Source organism: Rhinolophus sinicus, linkage group LG17 (genome assembly GCF_036562045.2).
Source record: "Rhinolophus sinicus isolate RSC01 linkage group LG17, ASM3656204v1, whole genome shotgun sequence".
NCBI lineage: Eukaryota > Metazoa > Chordata > Mammalia > Chiroptera > Rhinolophidae > Rhinolophus > Rhinolophus sinicus.
In genome coordinates, this window is record NC_133766.1 from 25,581,385 (window position 1) to 25,601,101 (window position 19,717).

Genomic DNA, 19,717 nt, shown 5'->3' on the forward strand with positions numbered 1-19,717 from the left:
TTGCATGGGAACAAGTTATAAGAGAGACTCGTGTTTTTACCAAAAAGCCAACAAGATACACCTGAATAACAGCAAAATGACAATAATAAAACACACAAATAAGCTTCCAGAAAAAAAATGACCATATCATAAACTTTTAAAAATTGAAAATCATTTAAATCTCAGATTCACAAAAAGTTATTTTCATGTTCAAGTGAGATTAGTTTATCCTCATTAAATGGTCCCTGAACCGTTGACCCAGGGCTCCCGTTGACACGGGAGACAGCAGAAATGAAACCCATTCCACTGTGGAGGAGCTCTTCCCCTCTGGTTGGTGAGGAGCCAAGAGATAAAAGGTGCTTCACCTATCTCTCCCAAGCACTCTACCTGGCCTTGCTTTCAGGTGTGTCCACTAACACGGTTTCATTAGTCTTAGCACTATTAGTTCAGTCTGCTACATTGTAAAGTAATGCTGAAAACTGCCTCTTTGGGAGAATTTGCTGGAGGAATGGTGGGACAGACCATGTCACTGATCCTGCCTCAGCTCCTCCTCTGCTTCCTCCTTCACATTTCTATCTCAAGCACCAAGACGTTTACACCAGCAGAACTTTCCAGCAGTCCCTACCAATAGACTGGTAATGCGTGGTGAGCTTCCAGGCACAGGATGTGATCAGGTAAGGCTGGCTGATCACCTGGAGGGAGGATGAGGCAGAGACTCTGGTGTGAGCAGTGGTTAAGTGCCGGAGGGTGTGGGTTGATTAAATCAGAGTTGGGTCTGATCCTGGCTCTGTCATGTCCTAGATGGAAAGTCGGCAAGTTACTTCACCTCCTTCGTTTGAGCCTTGGTTTTTTCACTAGTCATCTAGAGCCATACCTACTTCACAGGGTTTCTGCAGTTTAGGTCAGTTATAAAGCATGGAATCCATGGTCTGGCACCTGCAAGGGTTCAGTAAATGATTACTTATTTCATTCCTCCTCTTTCAATCGCCCATGTCAAGGTGCCTCTCTTTTCCCCTCTGGGCCTGTTTCTCTGGGTGGTTGGTGCTGGGCGCTGCCGCGGGAGCTGACTTGGCAACCTCAGCTATGGCGCAGCCTTCCCCTCCCCACAATGCAGGAGGCGCCCGGGCAGGATCTGGGAGCTCGCCAGTGCGGACAGGTATTTCCAGTCCGGCCAGAGAAGAAATGGGCGGAGGTGGGAATGGGGATGGGGGAGGAGACCAGAGGAGGAGCTGGGTGGATCCCCTGGGAGAAGGGCGGGGAGTCCTGCTCCCCGCCGGGTACTCTTGCCCCAGGCTCAGATTTCAATCCTGGCTGCGACTTCTGCAGGTTAGAAGAAGGGAGGCGGTTTTGCACCGGAAAGAGGGCGTGCAAGGAGCAAGGGGAGAGCAGGCATCTGCGACCCCTGGTGCAAGGGCCCTGAACCGCCCACCCTTCGGCCTTTTCGCGCTTGATCGCAACGCTCTCCACCAGGGGGCGACCTGCCCACGTGCCGCGGAGTACAGCTAGCCCGAAACTGCAAGTCCCAGGCCGCCAGAAGGTCGCGCCCGCCCCCTCCTCCCTCTGCTGTTCCCATTGGCCGCCGCAGGCGGGGATTGGCGGTCTCCAGGGTGACGGAAGGCGCTTGGGGCGTCCGAGGCGGGAGGTGGGTCCGCCCCCTATTGTGTCGCGGGAAGAGGGGAGCTGAGCCGCGCGCGGAGCAGGTGAGGGCGGGGGCGTGCTAGGGAGATGGAATGGGGGGTGTCCGCGGGGGAATGGAGAACTGTGTGGGAGTCAGGGGGACAGGAGAAAGCGGGGGACTTATGGAGAGAAGTGGAATTCTCTTAGGCACAGAACTAGGGGAGTTCTGGGGCGTGAAAAGGAAATCTTGGTTGGGGAGGGGGGCTTCCCCGGGAACTGGAGTAGTTCTGGAGGTACTAAGACTTCTGTGCAGGGGATCTGGTTCTTTGTGGATTCCAACAGCAAGGAGTTCCAGGGGCCGGGAGAAGGCGAAGGAGAAGGGAATTGAGGGTGGGACATCAGAAGTGTATTGTGGGCTGAGGCAAGCCAACTCTAGGGAGGGAAATTCTAAGGAGGAATGGGTGAGAGAAGTAGGTGCGTGGGTGGGTGGGAGGGAGGACACAGGGATTTCCTTGAGGCCCAGAGGACCTGATGCAATTGGAGATCAGGTGCAAAAAATGGGCATGGGGACTGAGAAGTAGAGATAACTGGAATGGGGGTACTAGGAGAATGAAGGAGTGCTGGGTGGGGAGACCAGACAGGTGAGGACATGCTGGGGGGCAGAGGAGTTGGAAAGATTTTAGGAAAAGCAGAGGAATTCTTGGGAAACCCGAGTTGCTAAGATTCAAGGAAAACTGAGCCAGGTGGAACTGGGGTTTCATATACAATTGGAAAAAGATTTGCTGGAAAAGTATGGGAGACCTGGCTAGGGGCAGTGGGAAGCAAGGGGAACATGTTCCCGTGAGTTGTCAGGAGTTAGACACACAGGGCCATTTAAATAGAGGCAAGGGCCAGGCTGAGGGACCTGGGGATGTTTTATAGCCAGTCCCGAACTTTGAGGCCCAGAGTGGAGTGGAGGCCCGGAGCAGAGTCCACTTGGATTTGCCAGGCCAAGATAGCACCCCCATCTCACCCCTAGCCCGTTGTGCAGGGAGCACTAGGAGCTGTAAGTCTGGGCTGTCAAGAGTTCCTACCCTCCATCTCCAGGACTCTCTGTACACCACATAGACTCTTGGCTTTTAATGAACCATGTCCTTAAGGTTGGGGAAGGGAAAACCGCAGGCCCTGGGCCCTGAGAATATTGGAGGGGGGTGAGTGGGAGGAAATGGGGTGAGGCACTTTTCAGGGTGTCTAGCAGAGAGTGGCTGCCTGGTAGCATCATGAAGAGGAAGTGGCACCAGCAGCCAGCCCAGGAATCTGGCCAAGCTTGGAGGGTGCTGCCTGGAAAAAAAACAAACAAAAAAACACCACACACACCCCCACCCCAGCCCCATACCAGCTGGTGGGGAAGGCAAGTGTCTTCCCTTGCACGTGCATTACTCACTCATTGTTAAAGCTGCGTTGGGAGGCTGAGTGGAGAAGGTGTACTGTTCCTCAGTTTCCAGGGTTTATGGAGGCTGGGGAAATGGGGCAGAGAATTGTGTGGGGATCCCCTAGGGGCCACTTTCTGGCTTTGCCCTGACTGGCTCTGTCCCCCTGAGTGATACTCTCTGAGAATCTCAACGTCAATTTATCCCTGTTGGGGTGGAGATGATAATACTAGTTCTACTTTCTGTGCCACCTCGTTGTTAGCATCAGGATACATGAAAGATGAGGAAGGAAGGCTTGCCTGTCAGGGGCTCTCTAGCTCCCATACTTCCCTGAAAATTTTTTTTCTGAAAGTATAGGAACCCCTAGTTCCTTCAAGCCTCAGTTTTCTGAGATCCTTAGTAACCTGAATTTCCCTACATGTCCTGGTCTTCCCCGCCAGCACTCCCTCATTTTCCCAGTGCCCCCATCCCAGGCCTTATTCTTAGGGTGGGGTATCACGATCTCTAATCTGTGACCCCTCCTCTTATCTGCTTCCTCTCCTTTCTCTTCCTTTGCTGTCCTCCTGGACTTTCTCTAACGGTGGGGTTTCTTCTGGTTATTATATTGGCAAACTCTGTGTGTCACCTTGCATTTGGCATTTAGACCTGGCGGTGCTCCAGAGGACAGCTTCATCAGGTGTTAACGTGAGCCAAGCCCTAACCAGAAGCGTGGGAGCCGAAACCTGTTACCTAATCAGAAGGACTGACAGCTTGCTGGGCTGTGGACATCCCGGGCCCGTCTACCTGGGCCCCTGTGGATAGGGGCGCTGGGTGAGCAGGCAGCTGGGCTATGGTTTGGTGCCTCAGTCTGGTCATCCTCAGCCTGATCATCAGCCGAGGGGCTGACGGTGAGCTGGATTCAAGAACTAACTCCCTGTTAGTCTTGGGATGGGGCATTCCCCAGGGGTTCTCTCTGAGCATGTGAGGCTTCTGGAGAGGTTGAGGGTTCCCTCAATTACAGAGTCCTAGGGTGCCCCCTGAGATGCTGATGGGACCTCCCTTCTCAGCCCTGACCTGCGCCCTGCTGTCCCTCATGCCACCCACCATGCAGGTCGAGGGAAGTCTGAGGTGGTATCAGTGGTGGGCCGGGCTGGGGAGAGTGCTGTGTTGGGCTGTGACCTGCTGCCCTCGGCTGGCCGACCCCCCCTGCACGTCATTGAGTGGCTGCGCTTTGGGTTCCTGCTTCCCATCTTCATCCAGTTTGGCCTCTACTCTCCCCGAGTGGACCCTGATTACGTGGGTAAGACTTAGCCGTAGGCTGGAGGGATTGCCAACAAAAGTGGGCTGGGTGGGGTCTCCTTAACTATTGTGTCCCTGCCCTGACTTCACCTCTAGTTCCATTGCTGCAACTCTGCTTAGTAACTGTGGCTCTGCTCCCCATCTGCATTTACACGCACACACACAGGGTATAGCTGTGCTGTTTAGAAGTACAGCTGGTCTTTTCCAAAGGAGGTTCTGCAGCCTTCTTTCAAGTATCCAACCTAATTCTGTAAATTACTTTTCTAGATCTCATCAGGAAGCTTCCCAGACTCCATCCTGATCTTCCCTGGTTTCTCCACGTGACCCTGTCCTGGTCTCTGGCTTTGCTCATTCCCCTGCCCTCTCCGTCTACTGTCTTCAATGCTAGTTTGGGGATTCTGGGCCTCTAGGGCCTGGACTGATGAGTCAGCACAGAGGGTGGGTGGATGACCTGTCTGCTTCTGCAGTGGGGGCTTAGCCTGATTCTGGTACCGAAGAACATGTACACAGAGAGATGGGCTGGGGAGGACCACGTTCCCAAAAGATCAGCAAATGGAAGGGGCTGGGCTTGGTTCCTCCTGTACAGTCTTAAAATAGTGTATAGGCCTCCCTCAAAAAGCTCAGCTTCCTCCTAATCCCGGCTGGAGCCTTAATCTGAATGGTTTAGTGCAGGTCTCAGAGGGAAGTGTGTGGGAGAGCCTAAGAATGGGTCCTTTAGGAGCTAAGCAGAAAAAGCCCAGGAAAGGCCACCTGGGAAGTCACTGATGGCAGGTGGGGCTTTCCCTGTTCCCTTTTTAGTTTGAATCCTGCAGAATCGCTAGGATTGGTTGAGCTCTCATCCAAGGGGCTGGCTGAGCAGAGGGGAGGAGGCTCAGGCAGGTGCTGCCAAAGGGAAGAGTTTTTCAAACGGGGGGGGAGGAGGGGGTTGTTGGCAAACAGCCTGGTGTGAGTGTATGAGTGTATGTGTCTACACAAGCCCCACGAGAATTGATGAAAGCGGCCCCAGTTAGGAAAAGTGAAGGGAAAGCAGCTGTGCCCACCAGGCCTCCCGCTGTGCCTCTGCCTGCTGGCTGAGAGGCATAGAGGCTGCCTGGCTGAGGCTGGGCAGATGCAGAAGATGCTTGACTAAGGGCCCGCCAGGAGGAGGGGGAGGAGAGGAAGAAAGGCTTTCCCTGGGACTCCACCAGGATGTGGAAATCTTCTTCCCTCTCCCCCCGCTTGTCTTGAGATCTGGCCAGCCACTTTGCTACCTTTTGGATTTCTTTACGTCTGCCAGAGCTTGAGCAGTAATCTCTGGGGCCTTCTTCTTTCCCCTACCTTTTGTGCCCACCTTACCCCCAGTCTGGAGCTCCTGGTGGGGCCAGGGCTAGTCTGCAGAGTATGGGCCCTGGGGGGAGGCCCCTATGCCCAATAACCTTTTACTGCCTGCCAGTGTGGAAGGGGCCTCTCAGCCTTTGTATAGGGGACTCTGAACTGCAGTTGCTAGGTAATGGGAGGTGGAGGTTGCTAAGGACAATGCTGTCGTGTTTAAACTCTCTGGGCAAGTGAAGGGGCTATAGCCTGGGACTGTGTGTGAAGCTGGTGCCTAGACTGTGGAAGGGACCCTGAAAGTAACTGGAGCTTTAGGGACTGCACTGAAGGGCAAGCTTCCAACCTTTAAAGATTCTAGAATCTATCTAGCAAAAGAGACTAGCTTTATAGATTAGTATGAAAGCAGTATAAAACCAGCTAGGACTAAATACTAGGGTTAAGTTAGCCACTGTGTGTGAAATGCCAGCATGGAGCCTGGAGTACCTCCCTACCTCCATGGTGTGAAATGTGACCAGGCATCCAGAGGAAAAAGAAGCATGCCTTAATCTACTCCAGCTTTCCTGGGTTGGGTCTTAGACCAGTCCTAATCCATGGGACCAGCTTTTGGTCTTTTACTTCTGTGCTGTATTTCTTGGGAGTTTCAAAATGCCCCATACAGCAGAATGGACATGAGTTTTCTCTCTGTCTTGAGCTGTTTGATACAAATCGGTTCTCTCATTCTCCCCATTGCTCCCTCTAGTCATCTCCCCTTACTGCCTTTTATCTTTCAAAACACTGCATAGTCACAGTTTCCTGGAAGCCGTCTGTACTTCTCTTGCTTCATACTCTTGCTTCATAGCCTCGTGGAATATCTGGGCACAGCACCATTTTTTGAACGTGCACATGAATGTGAGTGTGGGTTCCCGGCCTTCTGAGAGCTTTCAAGGGTTGGGTTACGTCTTCTGCTTCGTTTATACATCCCTGCATGCCAAGAGGTCTCAGGTCTGTCAGGCTGTTGCTCTGTGAGTAGAGGGTGGGCCTCCAGGAGGTGTGCCCAGGACTCAGGAGGACTAGGGACTGCCTACCCCGGCCCTCTTCCTGTTCTTTTTTTTATTTTTTTGCCCTTCCTTCCCTTCCCCCCTCCGCCCCCCCATTTTTTAAGCCATTGTTTCTGTCTAGTTGTAGGGCACCGCTCCCTGGCCAATGGTGGTATTATGAGCCTTGCCGTCCACCCAGCTGAGGCAGTCGGTCGCTGGTCGCTGGTCAACCGCTCACAGCAGCTCATGGCAGTCCTTGTCAGCTGCCAGCCGCTTACTCACGGCTGCCAGCTGCTGGCCTGGCCACTCTGGTCAGCTGCCGGCCAGCGCAGCCACTGGCTGCTCACGGTAGCACACGTCAGCACACAACAGGCCACTGCAGCACACAGCAGCTCACATCAACCTCCAGCTGTTCTGGGCACCCCAGCTCCAGGGAGAGCCGTTGTTCACAGTCTTAGCAGTAGAGGGCGCAGCTCACTGGCCCATGTGGGAATCGAACCGGCTGCCTTCGGCTCCAGCAGCTTGAGCCACCGGGCCGCCCCCTTTCTTGTTCTTCTGTAACAGATCTAGCAGTCCCTATTAGAACAGTTAGGACATTCAGTGTGCTTCACTGGATGTTCTGGTCAGCACACGTTTGGAACTGTTACCCAGTGGCTACCAACACCCCTGAGTGATAACATACTGAATGTGCTACATGCTCAGTACCTTGAGCATAACGTGATCCTGACACTAGTGTGCAATGGGAAGTACATCCATCTGGAGAAAGAAGGCCTGGCTTTGTCATTTACTAGCCATGAGATTTTGGAAAGAAACATCAGTTTCTTACTCTATAATGGAATTCTTGGGAGGATTAAATATGGTGACAGTGCCTAATATTTCATGGCCCATATTCATTGCTCAGTGTTCCTTCTCTCTTCTGCCTTCTCTGTAGAGCTTAAAGAGCACCACAGTGAAAAATTACTGCCTTACTGCAGTTAGAGGAAGTTGCGGTCTGCGGGGGGAGGGGTGGGGGAGGATGGCCAGGCCGATTAGGGTTACTGAAGAATCCTGCTGGTGGATGAAAGGGTGTGATTATGTTAAATATTTACCTTCAAGGGCTAGGCTAATCTCCTAGGTGGGGATTTAAACATCTAGCCCTTTAAACAGGTCCACCCTTAGAGAATTCACACCCCTCAACCTCATTCTTGGGAGAAAAAAAAGTCCCTGCCTGCTCTCACAAAGCAGGCCTCCACTTGATCATTCTCTTTTTCCCCGGTGGCATCAGGGGCTCCCTAGGTTTAGATGATAGTTCAGAAAGATCACCCTAGGGGTAGAATGGAAGCAGATTAGAGGGGGTGAGTGCACAAACAGCTTTAGAATTTCTGGTATTAGGAAGGGCTAATTTGGGGCACAATCTGGATGGTTGGAGTGGGCACAATGCCAAGGGACATGTCTTAGAACTGTTATTTGTTTTGCATAACCCAAAGATTTAAGAAAATGTCATTGCATCCATATAAAAGGTCAAGGGGTGGGCAGCTGATGAATGTAGAGGGGTAGGCTGGAGGGGGGAGACCTCTTAATAAGCTATTGGAGTAATGCAGGTAAAAGATACTCAGGACTAAACTAAGGTGAAAGTGGTAGAGAAGGAACAAATATTTAGAAGTTGGGATTTGAAAGGTTTACTGAACAGGTAAAGGGGGTGGGTCATGGAGAGGAATAGGTGATGCCAGGCAGCTGGTGGAATGACTTGGTGCATGTGGTGCTGTTCACTGATAAGGACTAGGAAGGGAGACGATGTGTCACCAGGGCAGGGACAGGGCCGGGACTGAATGCAGGCTTCTGATTTCAAATCTTGAGCTCATTCATTTGTTCAGTCTTTATTTGAGCACCTGCTGCTGCCAGGCCCCATGCTGCCTGCTTCCCTCCATGAGCTTTCCCCTCTACCCCACCCAGATTCCCCTCTTATTTTATAGACAAGGACGCTGAAGTTGAGAGAGGTTAATAACTTGCCCAGAGTACATAGCAGAGCTGCCATTCTCACTAGGTTGTACTGCCAGGGACCCATGAAGTTGTCTGGGGTGCAGGGCTGTCAGGGGAGGTGCTGAGGGATTTGGAGCAACCTCAGTCAGCCTGGTGGTGTGGTGTGGATGCTGACTGAGGGTGACAGTGTGGTGTCTGCCTGTGCTGGGCTGTGTGGCTTTGTGGAGCTCTATGTGGTCAGTCAGCTGGAGCTTGGGTGCCCTGGAACTAAGGAGATGGGGTGATGCGGCTGCTGACCTTGCTTCCTGGCTGGGCTGGACTCTGGCCACCCTAAGGCGCATAGGCCACTGATAATAGCCCTGAGGAATTAGGGGCTTTGGTAGGCGATGTCTGGGTCCCTGCTCAGGTCCCAAACACTACTGAGGCTTCCGGAGACAGAGTTCTCTGGCAGGAAGAATACTCATCAGACCCATATACTCTTCCCTACAAAATCCCAGGGATGGGTAGATCCTATAAGAATTGAGAGGAGACTGAAGTGCTGGTTTTTCAACCTTTCAGTGGAGGGTCTTGTCCACCGCTCAGTGTTTCTCTTTGTCTAGACTAGATCCCAGCTGCTGAAAGGCAGGAGCAACCAGAGGGGCTGATAGAGGGATCTCCCCTCAAATACCCCAACTTCCTCTATGTCTCTCTGGACCCCAGTCTATCAGGGTAATTGAGACTGGCATATTGTTGACCTCTGAGAATGACCAAGGGTTTGGGGCTCCCATGGGTCCTTGCAGCACCCTGATTCTGGGCTCCTCCTCCAGGGCGAGTCCGGCTGCAGAAGGGGGCATCTCTCCAGATTGAGGGGCTCCGGGCAGAAGACCAGGGCTGGTATGAGTGTCGTGTGCTTTTCCTGGACCAGCACAGCCCTGAAGATGATTCTGCTAACGGCTCCTGGGTGCACCTCACAGTCAATTGTATGAAGCTAGGAGCAGGCAGTGGAGAAAGGAGGGGCACAAGATAATGGGACCTCTGGCTGGTGGGGGAGGGGAGGAGGCAGTTCTGATGCCCCACCCTCGCTGACACCTTGTTTGCTTGCCCATTGTTTGCATCCTGCCCCGCCTACCCCGACTCCTGCCCTTTCTGTTCTTCAAATCTAAGTCCAATTGACCTTCTAGGCCAGGAATGTCCAAACTTTTTTCAACGTTTTTCACCAAGGGCCATATGCGGTAAAATACACAAACAGCTGGCCACTCACTCAAGGTGAAGTACGTATTGCCTCACCTGGTTCATTTAAGTAAACTAAATATATTTTTGGAATTTGCTGCAGGCCAATTAACAATGGATCATGGGCCGCAGTTGGCCTGCGGGCAGCAGTTTGGACACCCCTGTTCTAGGCTATGTTAGGAACTTCCTCTTCCCCTCTCTTCCCTGCTCCTGCCTCCCTGGCCAGGAGCAGGTAATGGGTAGGGGGCTGTTGAGCCTTAAATGAAACAGACCACATATATACAGCATTTTGTTTTTTCAAAACACCTTTTAACCCAGTATATCATGAAATGTCTCTCAGCCCCAAAAAGGAAGGTCATAATTATGCCCATTTCATAGATGAGGAGACGGGGGCTCAGAGAGACTGGGTCATGCCACTGATTAGGGGCAGAACAGAGTCTAGAACCCAGGCCTCCTGACTCCCAGAACAGTGGTCTTCTAGAGGGCAGCTAGCTTTCCCCTGGCTCTGAGCACCCTACCTGTGCTCGGCCCTGGCTGCCAACTCTGCAGGCCAGTTCTGGGATGGGCTGGTGCAGTCCTCACGAGGCCCTGAGTACAGCAGACAGGGCGGCCCTGGGCTGGGGGTTCCTGTGAAGGTGGTTGGGCTGGTGGGCTGAGGGCTGATCTGTCTCCCTGCCCTCATATGCTCCTCTTTGGGCTGATAGCCCCTCTGGCAGCCCCTGATGTCTCTCTCTCTGCAGCGCCCCCTCAATTCCTGGAGACACCTCCGCAGGTGCTGGAAGTTCAGGAATTAGAGGCCTTGACCTTGCGTTGTGTGGCCCGCGGTAGCCCCCAGCCTCATGTGACTTGGAAGCTCCGAGGACAAGACCTTGGCCAGGGCCAGGGCCAGATGCAGGTAAGTCCTGCTGCTGGGCAGGGTGCACCAGATAGAGTGAGGGCCAGGTGTAGGCCCAGGAGCCACGCTGAAGGATGGTGAAAGCCATGTTGGGAAACTAGCTGGTGGAGGTGCTTTGACTTGGCTTCCTGAGCCTGGGGTGCTGTCTCCCTCTGCTGGCCGTTCTCAGAAGTGCAGGGTCTGAGGCCTGTGGGAGGGTAGGGAGACTCCTGGGGTCTTCCTCATTGATTCCTACCTTAGGTGCAGAATGGGACGCTGTGGATCCGCCAAGTGGAGCGAGGCAGCTCGGGGATCTACACTTGCCAAGCCTCCAGCACTGAGGGCAGTGCCACCCACGCCACCCAGCTGCTGGTGCTAGGTGCACTCTGGGGGGAGGGCCTGGAACTGAGAAACCTATGTATAAGGAGTGGCCTGTGGTTGGGGGTGCACAGGACAAGAGTTAGGAGGACACTTGTGCCTGAAGGCAGGAGCTGTGGGAAGTGAGAGAGCTCCCAATTTAGGTGCAGGCTGTTCCTCTAAAACTAGCATCTTAAATTTTAAAAGGATCAGTAAACAGATAAGTAGTTAGTGCCCAGCAATGTGGTATAGTGTAAAGGGCATGGGTGCTGGCGTTAGAGCATGAGCCATGTGATCCTCTTGACCCTCAATTTCGCCATCTATATAAAGAGGTTCATATCTACCTCTCAGGACGTGGCAAGAATTTAATTATGTTTAGCTGAGCACCATGATCATCACATTGTAATTCCTGGCCAAGACCTTCCCTTTAGAAGGAAAGCTGAGAAATAAAAGGCCCGATTCGCCCATGAAAAGATGGTTGGCCAGGCAGGGCGGGGTTGGATCAAGAAGTTTGAGTTTAATGTGGTAGGAGATAGCAGCTGTTTGGGGGTCTTAAGCAGAAGTGTTATATGGCCAAAGAATGAATGGCTATTCAATGCATGAATAGCCATTAGAGTGGCAGAGATGGAGTCTGAGTTTGGGGGTCACTGCAGCATCTGGGGGTAAGGTACTAGGTACCTGGGTTAGAGGAAGAGACAGAGGTGATTTAAGGTGTAACAGATGAGGTATATAAAGGGTAAATGAGCAGTGAGCTAAAACTGATCCCCCTCCCCAATACACACACACACACATACACACACATTTCTAGGCAGGGGAAACTGGGCAAATGGGGTTCCAGAGCGCAGGTCCAGGAAGAATCATAGAAGTGAACTCAGGGTTCTGGGAATACTGTGGGCTCAGTCCCCTCCTTCCCCTTGTACTCCCCCACAGGACCCCCAGTCATCATGGTACCCCCCAAGAACAGCACTGTCAATGCCTCCCAGGATATTTCCTTGGCCTGCCGGGCTGAGGCGTACCCTGCTAACCTCACCTATAGCTGGTTCCAGGACAGCCTCAATGTCTTCCACATTAGGTGGGGCTCTGGAGGGTAAGGGTGGGGAACTGGTGGGAAGGCTTTGAGGAGCTCCTTGGCTGACCAAGGCCTGGACCCCTCCTCACACATGCCATATTGCAGCCGCCTACAGTCACGAGTGCAGATCTTGGTGGATGGGAGCCTGTGGCTACAGTCTGCGCAGCCTGATGATGCTGGCCGCTACACCTGTGTGCCCAGCAACGGCCTCCTACACCCACCCTCAGCCTCTGCCTATCTCACTGTGCTCTGTAAGCCTGACCCGAACTCCCCCCACAGCCTGCTCCCCTCCCGTGGGCCAAGCCAAGCTGCTCCTGCACAACTTGCCACTATTTTTCCCCAGACCCAGCCCAGGTGACAGCAATGCCTCCTGAGACACCCCTGCCCATAGGCATGCGAGGGGTGATCCGGTGCCCAGTTCGTGCCAACCCACCACTGCTCTTTGTCAGTTGGACCAAGGATGGGAATGCCCTGCAGCTGGACAAGGTACAGGCTTGGGGCAGGGGAAGGAATGTCTCAGCTTGGATTGATTCTAGTCAGGACAGTTGCAGTGGCGTTAGCTCAGTGTAATTCAATTCAGTGACTAGAACATACACTTATTATTGAGTGCTATGAAGGGGGGTGCATGGAGAGCAGGAGCAAAGAGACATCCATGTTTAAGGAGAGCACAGCCTAGAGGGGAAGGGACAGCAACAGAGACACTCTGCTGGAAGGCCAGGGATGGAGGAAGCACCTTCCGGTTAGGACTGGTCAAGGATAAATCAGCTATAGCTTCTGGGACTTTGATGATGGGCTTTGAAGGGTGGACAGTCCATTCAGAAACCAGGGCTCAGAGGCAAAAAACAATATAGTGCCTTTATGACAATGAATCGTGCAGCTTGGTGGGAGTACCTGTGTGGATGCAAATGGTGCAGAGATAGCTGGAAAGACAGGTTGGGGCCAAAAGAACTCTGGATGCCAAGTTAATATTACTAGCTCATTCCAAGATGATTGGAATCTTATGTGTCTGCAAAGACTATAAATTCCTTGTGGGCAAGTATTACATCTTTTAATCATAGTGTCCTCAGGGCTTCTGCAGTAATAATGCTCAATAAATTTTTGTTGAATGTTAAAGTCTAAGGGCAGTTGGAGACAGTGAAGTTGTTTGAGCAATGATGTGACAGCATCAGAGCTGTGAGAAGGAGTTGAGTTTGTCGGATGGAATGGAGGGGGAGGAGTAGACATAGGGGTAGGAGTTCAGGGGCGTTGAAATGGTCCAGGTGAGAGGTTATGAGGCCTGAATTAGAGAAGAGAACATGCAGATGGATGGGCCTTGCATCTAGACAACAGGCCTTCCTAGAGGACAGAGCTGGTGAGTAAGGGAAGGTGAGGAATCAGATGTGAGCGAGGACATTGGGGCCTCTAACATAGAAATAAGGAAGCCAGGAAAAGGAACTGATTTGGGGTGGAAGATGCTGAATTTTGTCATGAGTGCTGGGAAGACAAATAGATGAGGTCCCAGAAAGCATGGAGCCCCGACACAGCTCAACCACAAGGGGTGCGTCTCACATTGTATTCTCTGTGAGTGGCACCCCCTGGAGTTGTACAGTCTTAGCTGTCACACCCATTGGGAGAGGCCCCTCTCTGGGAAAAGGAGATGAAGGGCTGGAATGCAGAGAGGTCAGGCCTAAAGGTAGAGTTGTGGACTCCTCTGCATAGCTGTGGGCTTCTCATACCATCTCCCGCCTGATATGGTCTCTCCATCTCGGCCTTGCCTCTGCTGAGTTTCTTTCTCTTTGTCATCTCCTCTTCCTTCCAGTTCCCTGGCTGGTCCCAGGGCCCAGAAGGCTCACTGGTCATTGCTCTGGGGAATGAGGACGCTCTAGGAGAATACTCCTGCACCCCCTACAACAGTCTTGGCACTGCAGGGCCCTCCCCAGTGACCCGAGTGCTGCTCAAGGTGACGCTCAGGGTGGGCCAGCAGCAGTGGGTCAGGTGGCTAAAGATGCACCCCATGTGGACACCAGGCTGGCAGAGGGGGGTGAGAAGGGGCTTCCAAGTTTGTGTTTTCCACCGTGGCTACAGCAACAGCTGTCAGGCCCCATCCCAGAGTATTTTGCAGACATAGTGCATAGTGGGGGTGGAACATCAATCACATAGTATATCCACAGTCAGATATTCTGCCCGCCCCCATCTCACTAACCTTGACTACACCCCACCCTCACCCCCATGTTCTGGAGAGGCCTGTACACCTCCAGAGAGGACTCCCAGCCCCCCAGTCCTTCCCTTTCCCTCCAGAGAACAGAGACAAAGCTAGAGAGATACTGAGAGATGAGACTAAGATGTGATATGACAGGGAATCCCAGAGAGGAGACAGCGTGTGAGAGAGGCCCCTCCCAATGCCAGCTCTGGCTTGCAGGCCCCCCCAGCTTTTTTAGAACGGCCTAAGGAAGAATATTTCCAAGAAGTAGGGCGGGAGCTACTCATCCCCTGTTCTGCCCGCGGAGACCCTCCTCCTACTGTCTCTTGGGCCAAGGTAAGGCTCCTGAGCCCGTTCTGCCTGTGCTCTGCCCATTATACCCCGGTCTCTCTGCCCCTGGCCATTTTGTGGGAAGGAAGGTATGGAAAAGGGAGGGCTGTCAGAGGCAGGGTGGGGAGAAAGCTGGCGCTGCCCAGAGAGATAAGTGGCGCCCTTGGTGAGGGGTGGCTGCGTGTGTCTTCAGGGCTGACCAGTGGTTCTGTAGGTGGGCCATGGGCTGCAGAGCCAGGCCCAGGTGGACAGCAACAGTAGCCTTATCCTGCGACCCTTGACCAAGGAGGCCCACGGACGCTGGGAGTGCACCGCCAGCAATGCTGTGGCCCAAGTGGCCACCTCCACGAATGTCTACGTGCTGGGTTTGTGGCTGCAGAGCCGGCTGGGGGCTGCAGGAAACTGTGTGGGACTGAAGATGGGGAATCATTTTTGGAGGCCCAGATGGGGATGGTGGTTGGGGACTCCTGGGCTTCCCTTAGCTTTGTACCTTTACTCAGGGTGCTGACCATAGTCCTCCACTCCCCTTACCCAGGCACCAGCCCCCATGTTGTCACCAATGTGTCCGTCGTGCCTTTGCCCAAGAGTGCCAATGTCTCCTGGGAGCCTGGGTTTGATGGCGGTTATCTGCAGAGATTCAGCATCTGGTATACCCCATTGTGCGTGACCTTCCCTGCCACTGCTCTCCTCCCCATCCTGATTCTCTCTGGTCCTCTTCCCTTTGTCCCACTCCTCCATCCCAGCCCTGCACCAATTCTGTTGCTGGATTTCCAAGAATCTTAGGTTACCCTGTATGGTTGAGGGGAGGGGAGAGGTAAGTTCTCCAGACTCCAAGCTTCCTGGTGTTTCTAGTTCATAGGGTATCCTCATGTCCTCCAGGGCCAAGCGTCCTGACCGAGCCCACCATGATTGGGTGTCCCTGGCGGTGCCCATGGGGGCTGCTCACCTCCTTGTGCCAGGGTTGCAGCCCCACACCCAGTACCAGTTCAGCGTCCTAGCTCAGAACAAGCTGGGAAGTGGGCCTTTCAGCAAGATTGTCCTGTCTGTCCCTGAAGGTGAGAGACCTCTCAATCTAGAGCAGCAGACAAGGATGGGGAAGAGCTGGCAGGGAAAGCCTGGATACGGGAGGACCTGGGTGGGAAGAGGCAGAGGTGATGGGCAGCTTGGGGCCTGGAGGGGTTTGTGGAGGATGATCCAGACTTGTTTAGGGGCTCTGGAAAAAGGGTTGGGCATCGGGGGTTGTGGAAGGCCAGGAGATATGGGGAAGGGCACTGGAGATCCAATTTCTGCTGTGCCTGTCTGCCATTTCAGGGCTTCCTACCACACCAGCTGTCCCCAGACTTCCCCTGACAGAGATGCCGCTGCCTCTGTCCTCTCCCCGAGGTCTGGTGGCAGTTAGGACACCCCGGGGGATACTCTTACATTGGGATCCACCAGAACTGGTCCCTAAGAAACTGGATGGCTACATCCTGGAGGGCCGACAAGGCTCCCAGGCCTGGGAGGTGCTGGACCAGGCCGTGGCAGGCACAGAAATGCAGCTGCTGGTGCCAGGCCTCATTAAGGTTAGTGTGGGAGGTGGGCACAGGGGTTCCTCCTGTGTCTCTCCAGGCCCCAGCTCCATTCCCCAAAACTGATCTTCTCACCCAGATTTGACCATTTTCCCAGCTTTTCACTTCACCCATATTTCCCAACAGCAGTATCTTTCTGAATGGGGTTGGGGTAGGCGGTCAGGCCTGACCCTAACCTACTTCCTGGACCCCCCACCCCTAGGATGTTCTCTACGAGTTCCGCCTTGTGGCCTTGGCTGGTGGCTATGTCAGTGATCCCAGCAACATAGCCAACGTCTCCACTTCTGGTGAGAACCTGGCGGGAGGGCCAATCTGGGGCCTGGGGGCTATTAGCCCACTGAGTCTGGACACCGACCCTCCTTCATGGCCCCTTGTGCAGGCCTGGAGGTCTATCCGTCTCGCACCCAGTTGCCAGGCTTCTTGCCACAGCCCGTGCTGGCCGGAGTGCTGGGCGGGCTCTGCTTCCTGGGGGTGGCTGTTCTTGTGAGCATCCTGGCTGCTTGTGTCACTAACCAGCGCAGGGCCGCCCGCCGCCGCCGCAAGCGCCTTCACCAAGGTAGGACCAATTCCCATCAGCGCCTCCTACCTGGAGGAAACCCCACCCTCCTGCTGGGTCAGGGGCCCTCCTCTCCTTGGTTCTGCACCCAACCTTGCCTCCACTATTCCCAGCTGGATGGAGCTAGGCACCTGCTATTGGGTGAGGGTCTGTGCCTGGGGCCTTGGGGGCCTTGGGTTTACCTGTGTCATGTCTGGTTCTCCTGCCCTTACAGATCCACCACTTATCTTCTCTCCGCCCCAGTTATCAGCTCTACTGTAAGTGCCTCCACCTCCTGGGCTTTCTTTTGCTTTCCCACAGAGTGCCCCTTTTGTGCACCTTGGGGTGGGAGGCGTGGGAGGTGGAACAGAAGTGAGAGAGGGAGGTGAGGATTGGCATGCAGGGCCCCAGACTGGGGGCCGTCTAGTGTTGCCTTTGCCTCCCTCCACGCCTCCATTGTATGTGCTTCCTCGCTAGTTCTCCCAGCTCTGCTCTGTTGTGTACCAGACCTCTCCAGGCCTGACACTGTTTCCTAGGAGGGGGACTGGCTCCTACCACAGACCCTGATCTGTTCTTCCCCAGCTCTGCTCCAGGTTCAAGCAGTCCTGATAGTGTGGCCAAGCTGAAGCCCCAGGCTTCCCCAGTTCCCAGCCTGCACCAGAGTCTGCTCTGCAGGGAGCCCCCTGGATCCCCCAGCTCCCCTCTGGAGGATCCTCCTAGCCGGGGGCCCTTGCCCCTGGAGTCCATTTGCCGGGGACCAGATGGGCGCTTTGTGATGGGACCCAGCATGGTGACCCCCCAAGAAAGGTCAGGCCCTGAGCAGGCCAAACCTCAGACCCCGTCCCAGCGTCAGGCCAGGTCGTATGACTGCAGCAGCAGCAGCCCTAGTGGGCTGCCCCAGCCCCTCTGCATTGTAGACATAAGCCCTGTGGGGCTCAATCCTGCAGCTCCACCAAGTCCTCTGTCAGGTCCAGGACCCCTGCTCCAGTACCTGAACCTGCCCTTCTTCCGGGAGATGAATGTGGATGGGGACTGGCCCCCTTTCGAAGAGCCCAGTCCTGCTCCACCCCTAGATTACACGGACACCCAGCCCTGCCCCACTTCATCTTTCCTTCAACCCCCGGACTCCTCCCCTGGGTCCCCCAGGGCCGTACTTCCTGGGGCCATGGTCAGGGCTGGGGCTGCTCCTGAGCCCCCATACACAGCACTAGCTGACTGGACATTGAGGGAACGGCTGCTGCCAAGCCTTCTCCCTGCCGTCCCTCGGGGCAGCCTCACCAGCCAGAGCAGTGGGCGGGGCAGCGCTTCGTTCTTGCGGCCCCCCTCCACAGCCCCCTCAGCAGGAGGCAGCTACCTCAGTCCTGCTATTCTGGGAGATAGCAGCAGCTGGGCCAGTGGCCCTGAGAGATGGCCCCGAAGGGAGCACGTGGTAACAGTCAGCAAGAGGTGAGGGCAGTCCCTGCCCATCCCTGCCCACTCCTGCCTTCTCAGACTTTCTCCCCACCCCTCTCCTGATACCCTCTCCTTTCTCGTCTACTCCCACCCTGGGGCCAGGAAACCTTGTCTCCTTTTAGAAGCTCTGGCTGAGGTCCAAGGAGCCTCAGGGAAAACCCATGGCCCTACCTGAATTTGGGGAGCCCAGTTTCAGGCTTTTCTGTCACTCTATTCCTCTACGCACCTTACTACCCATTTCTCCCTTTTAACAGGAGGAATACATCTGTGGATGAGAACTATGAATGGGATTCAGAATTCCCTGGGGACATGGAATTGCTGGAGAGTCTGCACCTAGACTTGGCTGGCGCTCGACCCCGACCTGAAGCTGAGCCAGAGCTAGGTATGTGAGCCCTCCAGAAAGGCGGGCACTCCTAGCTTCACTGTCCCACAGTCACCCGCAGCCTTAGAAGCCAGGCTGTTCCCGGTCAGGCCCTGGACCCCAGGCTCTCTGCTCTTCTCCCTGGGCTCATCTGCTTTGCAGGCCCAGGGGCACTTCACGGTGCTAGTGAGCCTCGAGACTTCTTCCTCTCATTGTTCTGCCCTCCTCTTGCAGGTGAAAAGACTCCAGAGGAGTGCTGCCTCCTGAACACGGCCCATACTCCTGACCCTGAGGCCCGCTGTGCTGCCCTTCGGGAGGAATTCCTGGCCTTCCGCCGCCGCCGAGATGCCACTAGGGCCCAGCTACCAGCCTATCGACAGCCAGTCCCCCACCCTGAACAGGCCACTCTGCTGTGAACGCCTTAATGTGAGGCAGGGTGAAGCCCCACGGACCCTGCAAAGGCAGTCCCAACAAGACCTAGCTCCAGCCTGACAAACTGCTCCTGCCCCTTTGGGGCCCAGGCATAGATCCTGATGGTGGGCTTGGGTGGGCATGGTGTGGGATGTATATGCTGAGCCCCTCTAGTTTGGGGACTGGAATAGGCATGCTAGGTCTGCTGGTTGTGTGTGTGTGTGTGTGTGTGTGTGTGTGTGTGTGTGTGGTGGTGGTGGTGGTGGTGGTGGTCGTGGTGTTGGTGCGGCTGTTTTACAGGTGAATTAAAAAAATCTGGAAAATGTTTTCTGTGTCTGGCTTTGAATTTAAGACGGCGGTGGGAAAATCCCAAACACTTAAAAAGGAGGGGTCACTTCCTGAAGGAATGGAGGTGCATTCAACATCCATTCAAATAACATTTATTGAGTGCCTACTGAAGTCACCTACTAAAGACCAGCCTTTGAACTAGATGCTGAGAAAATACAAAGCTCACTAAGTCATGCCTTTGCCCTTGGGGAGTTCTTTCTAGTCAGTGAGGCAGACAAGTGAAACAGTTACAGTATGATGCGATAAGTTCTGTGATAAAGTCATGTGTTGGTTATGGTAGCACAAAGGAAGGAGTCAACATGGTGAATGCTTACAGCATGTGCTGGGACAAATGCTTCATGTGGGAGATCTTCAGAGTCCTGACAGAGTGGGGACAATGATAACTAACAGCTGAGCACTCCCGATGTGCCAGTACTGCTCTAAGATCCTTACGTGTGTGGCATGCAGGGTGGCAT

At 54.2% G+C, this 19,717-nt stretch overlaps 1 protein-coding gene across 11 annotated transcripts; it reads left to right on the plus strand.

Moving 5' to 3' along the window:
- Positions 1–488: 488 nt before the first annotated feature.
- On the plus strand, positions 489–19,239 carry IGSF9 (immunoglobulin superfamily member 9). Of its 11 annotated transcripts, none has more exons than XM_074322100.1 (23): positions 489–653; positions 978–1,135; positions 1,306–1,679; positions 3,649–3,892; positions 4,096–4,284; positions 9,376–9,528; positions 10,519–10,673; positions 10,914–10,995; positions 11,940–12,096; positions 12,184–12,329; positions 12,422–12,564; positions 13,877–14,017; positions 14,477–14,593; positions 14,802–14,952; positions 15,123–15,246; positions 15,467–15,642; positions 15,899–16,149; positions 16,358–16,442; positions 16,535–16,711; positions 16,926–16,968; positions 17,273–18,136; positions 18,397–18,524; positions 18,738–19,239. In XM_074322100.1, exons 4-23 carry the CDS (start codon positions 3,835–3,837, stop codon positions 18,917–18,919), a joined length of 3,522 nt encoding a protein of 1,173 aa, XP_074178201.1. In that variant the 5' UTR covers positions 489–653; positions 978–1,135; positions 1,306–1,679; positions 3,649–3,834; the 3' UTR covers positions 18,920–19,239. The 11 variants fall into 11 exon arrangements, with proteins under 11 accessions (XP_074178201.1, XP_074178202.1, XP_074178197.1 ...); XM_074322096.1 differs by having other exon boundaries at positions 491–653; positions 10,914–11,031; XM_074322098.1 differs by having other exon boundaries at positions 491–653; positions 1,306–1,621; positions 10,914–11,031.
- Positions 19,240–19,717: the final 478 nt, after the last annotated feature.

Coding starts and splice junctions, on each gene's coding strand:
- IGSF9 (XM_074322096.1), top strand. CDS start 3,835: ATGGTTTGGTGCCTCAGTCTGGTCATCCTCAGCCTGATCATCAGCCGA. Junction 14,594..14,801: donor CTACTGTCTCTTGGGCCAAG/GTAAGGCTCCTG, acceptor GTGGTTCTGTAG/GTGGGCCATGGGCTGCAGAG. Junction 18,525..18,737: donor TGAAGCTGAGCCAGAGCTAG/GTATGTGAGCCC, acceptor CTCCTCTTGCAG/GTGAAAAGACTCCAGAGGAG.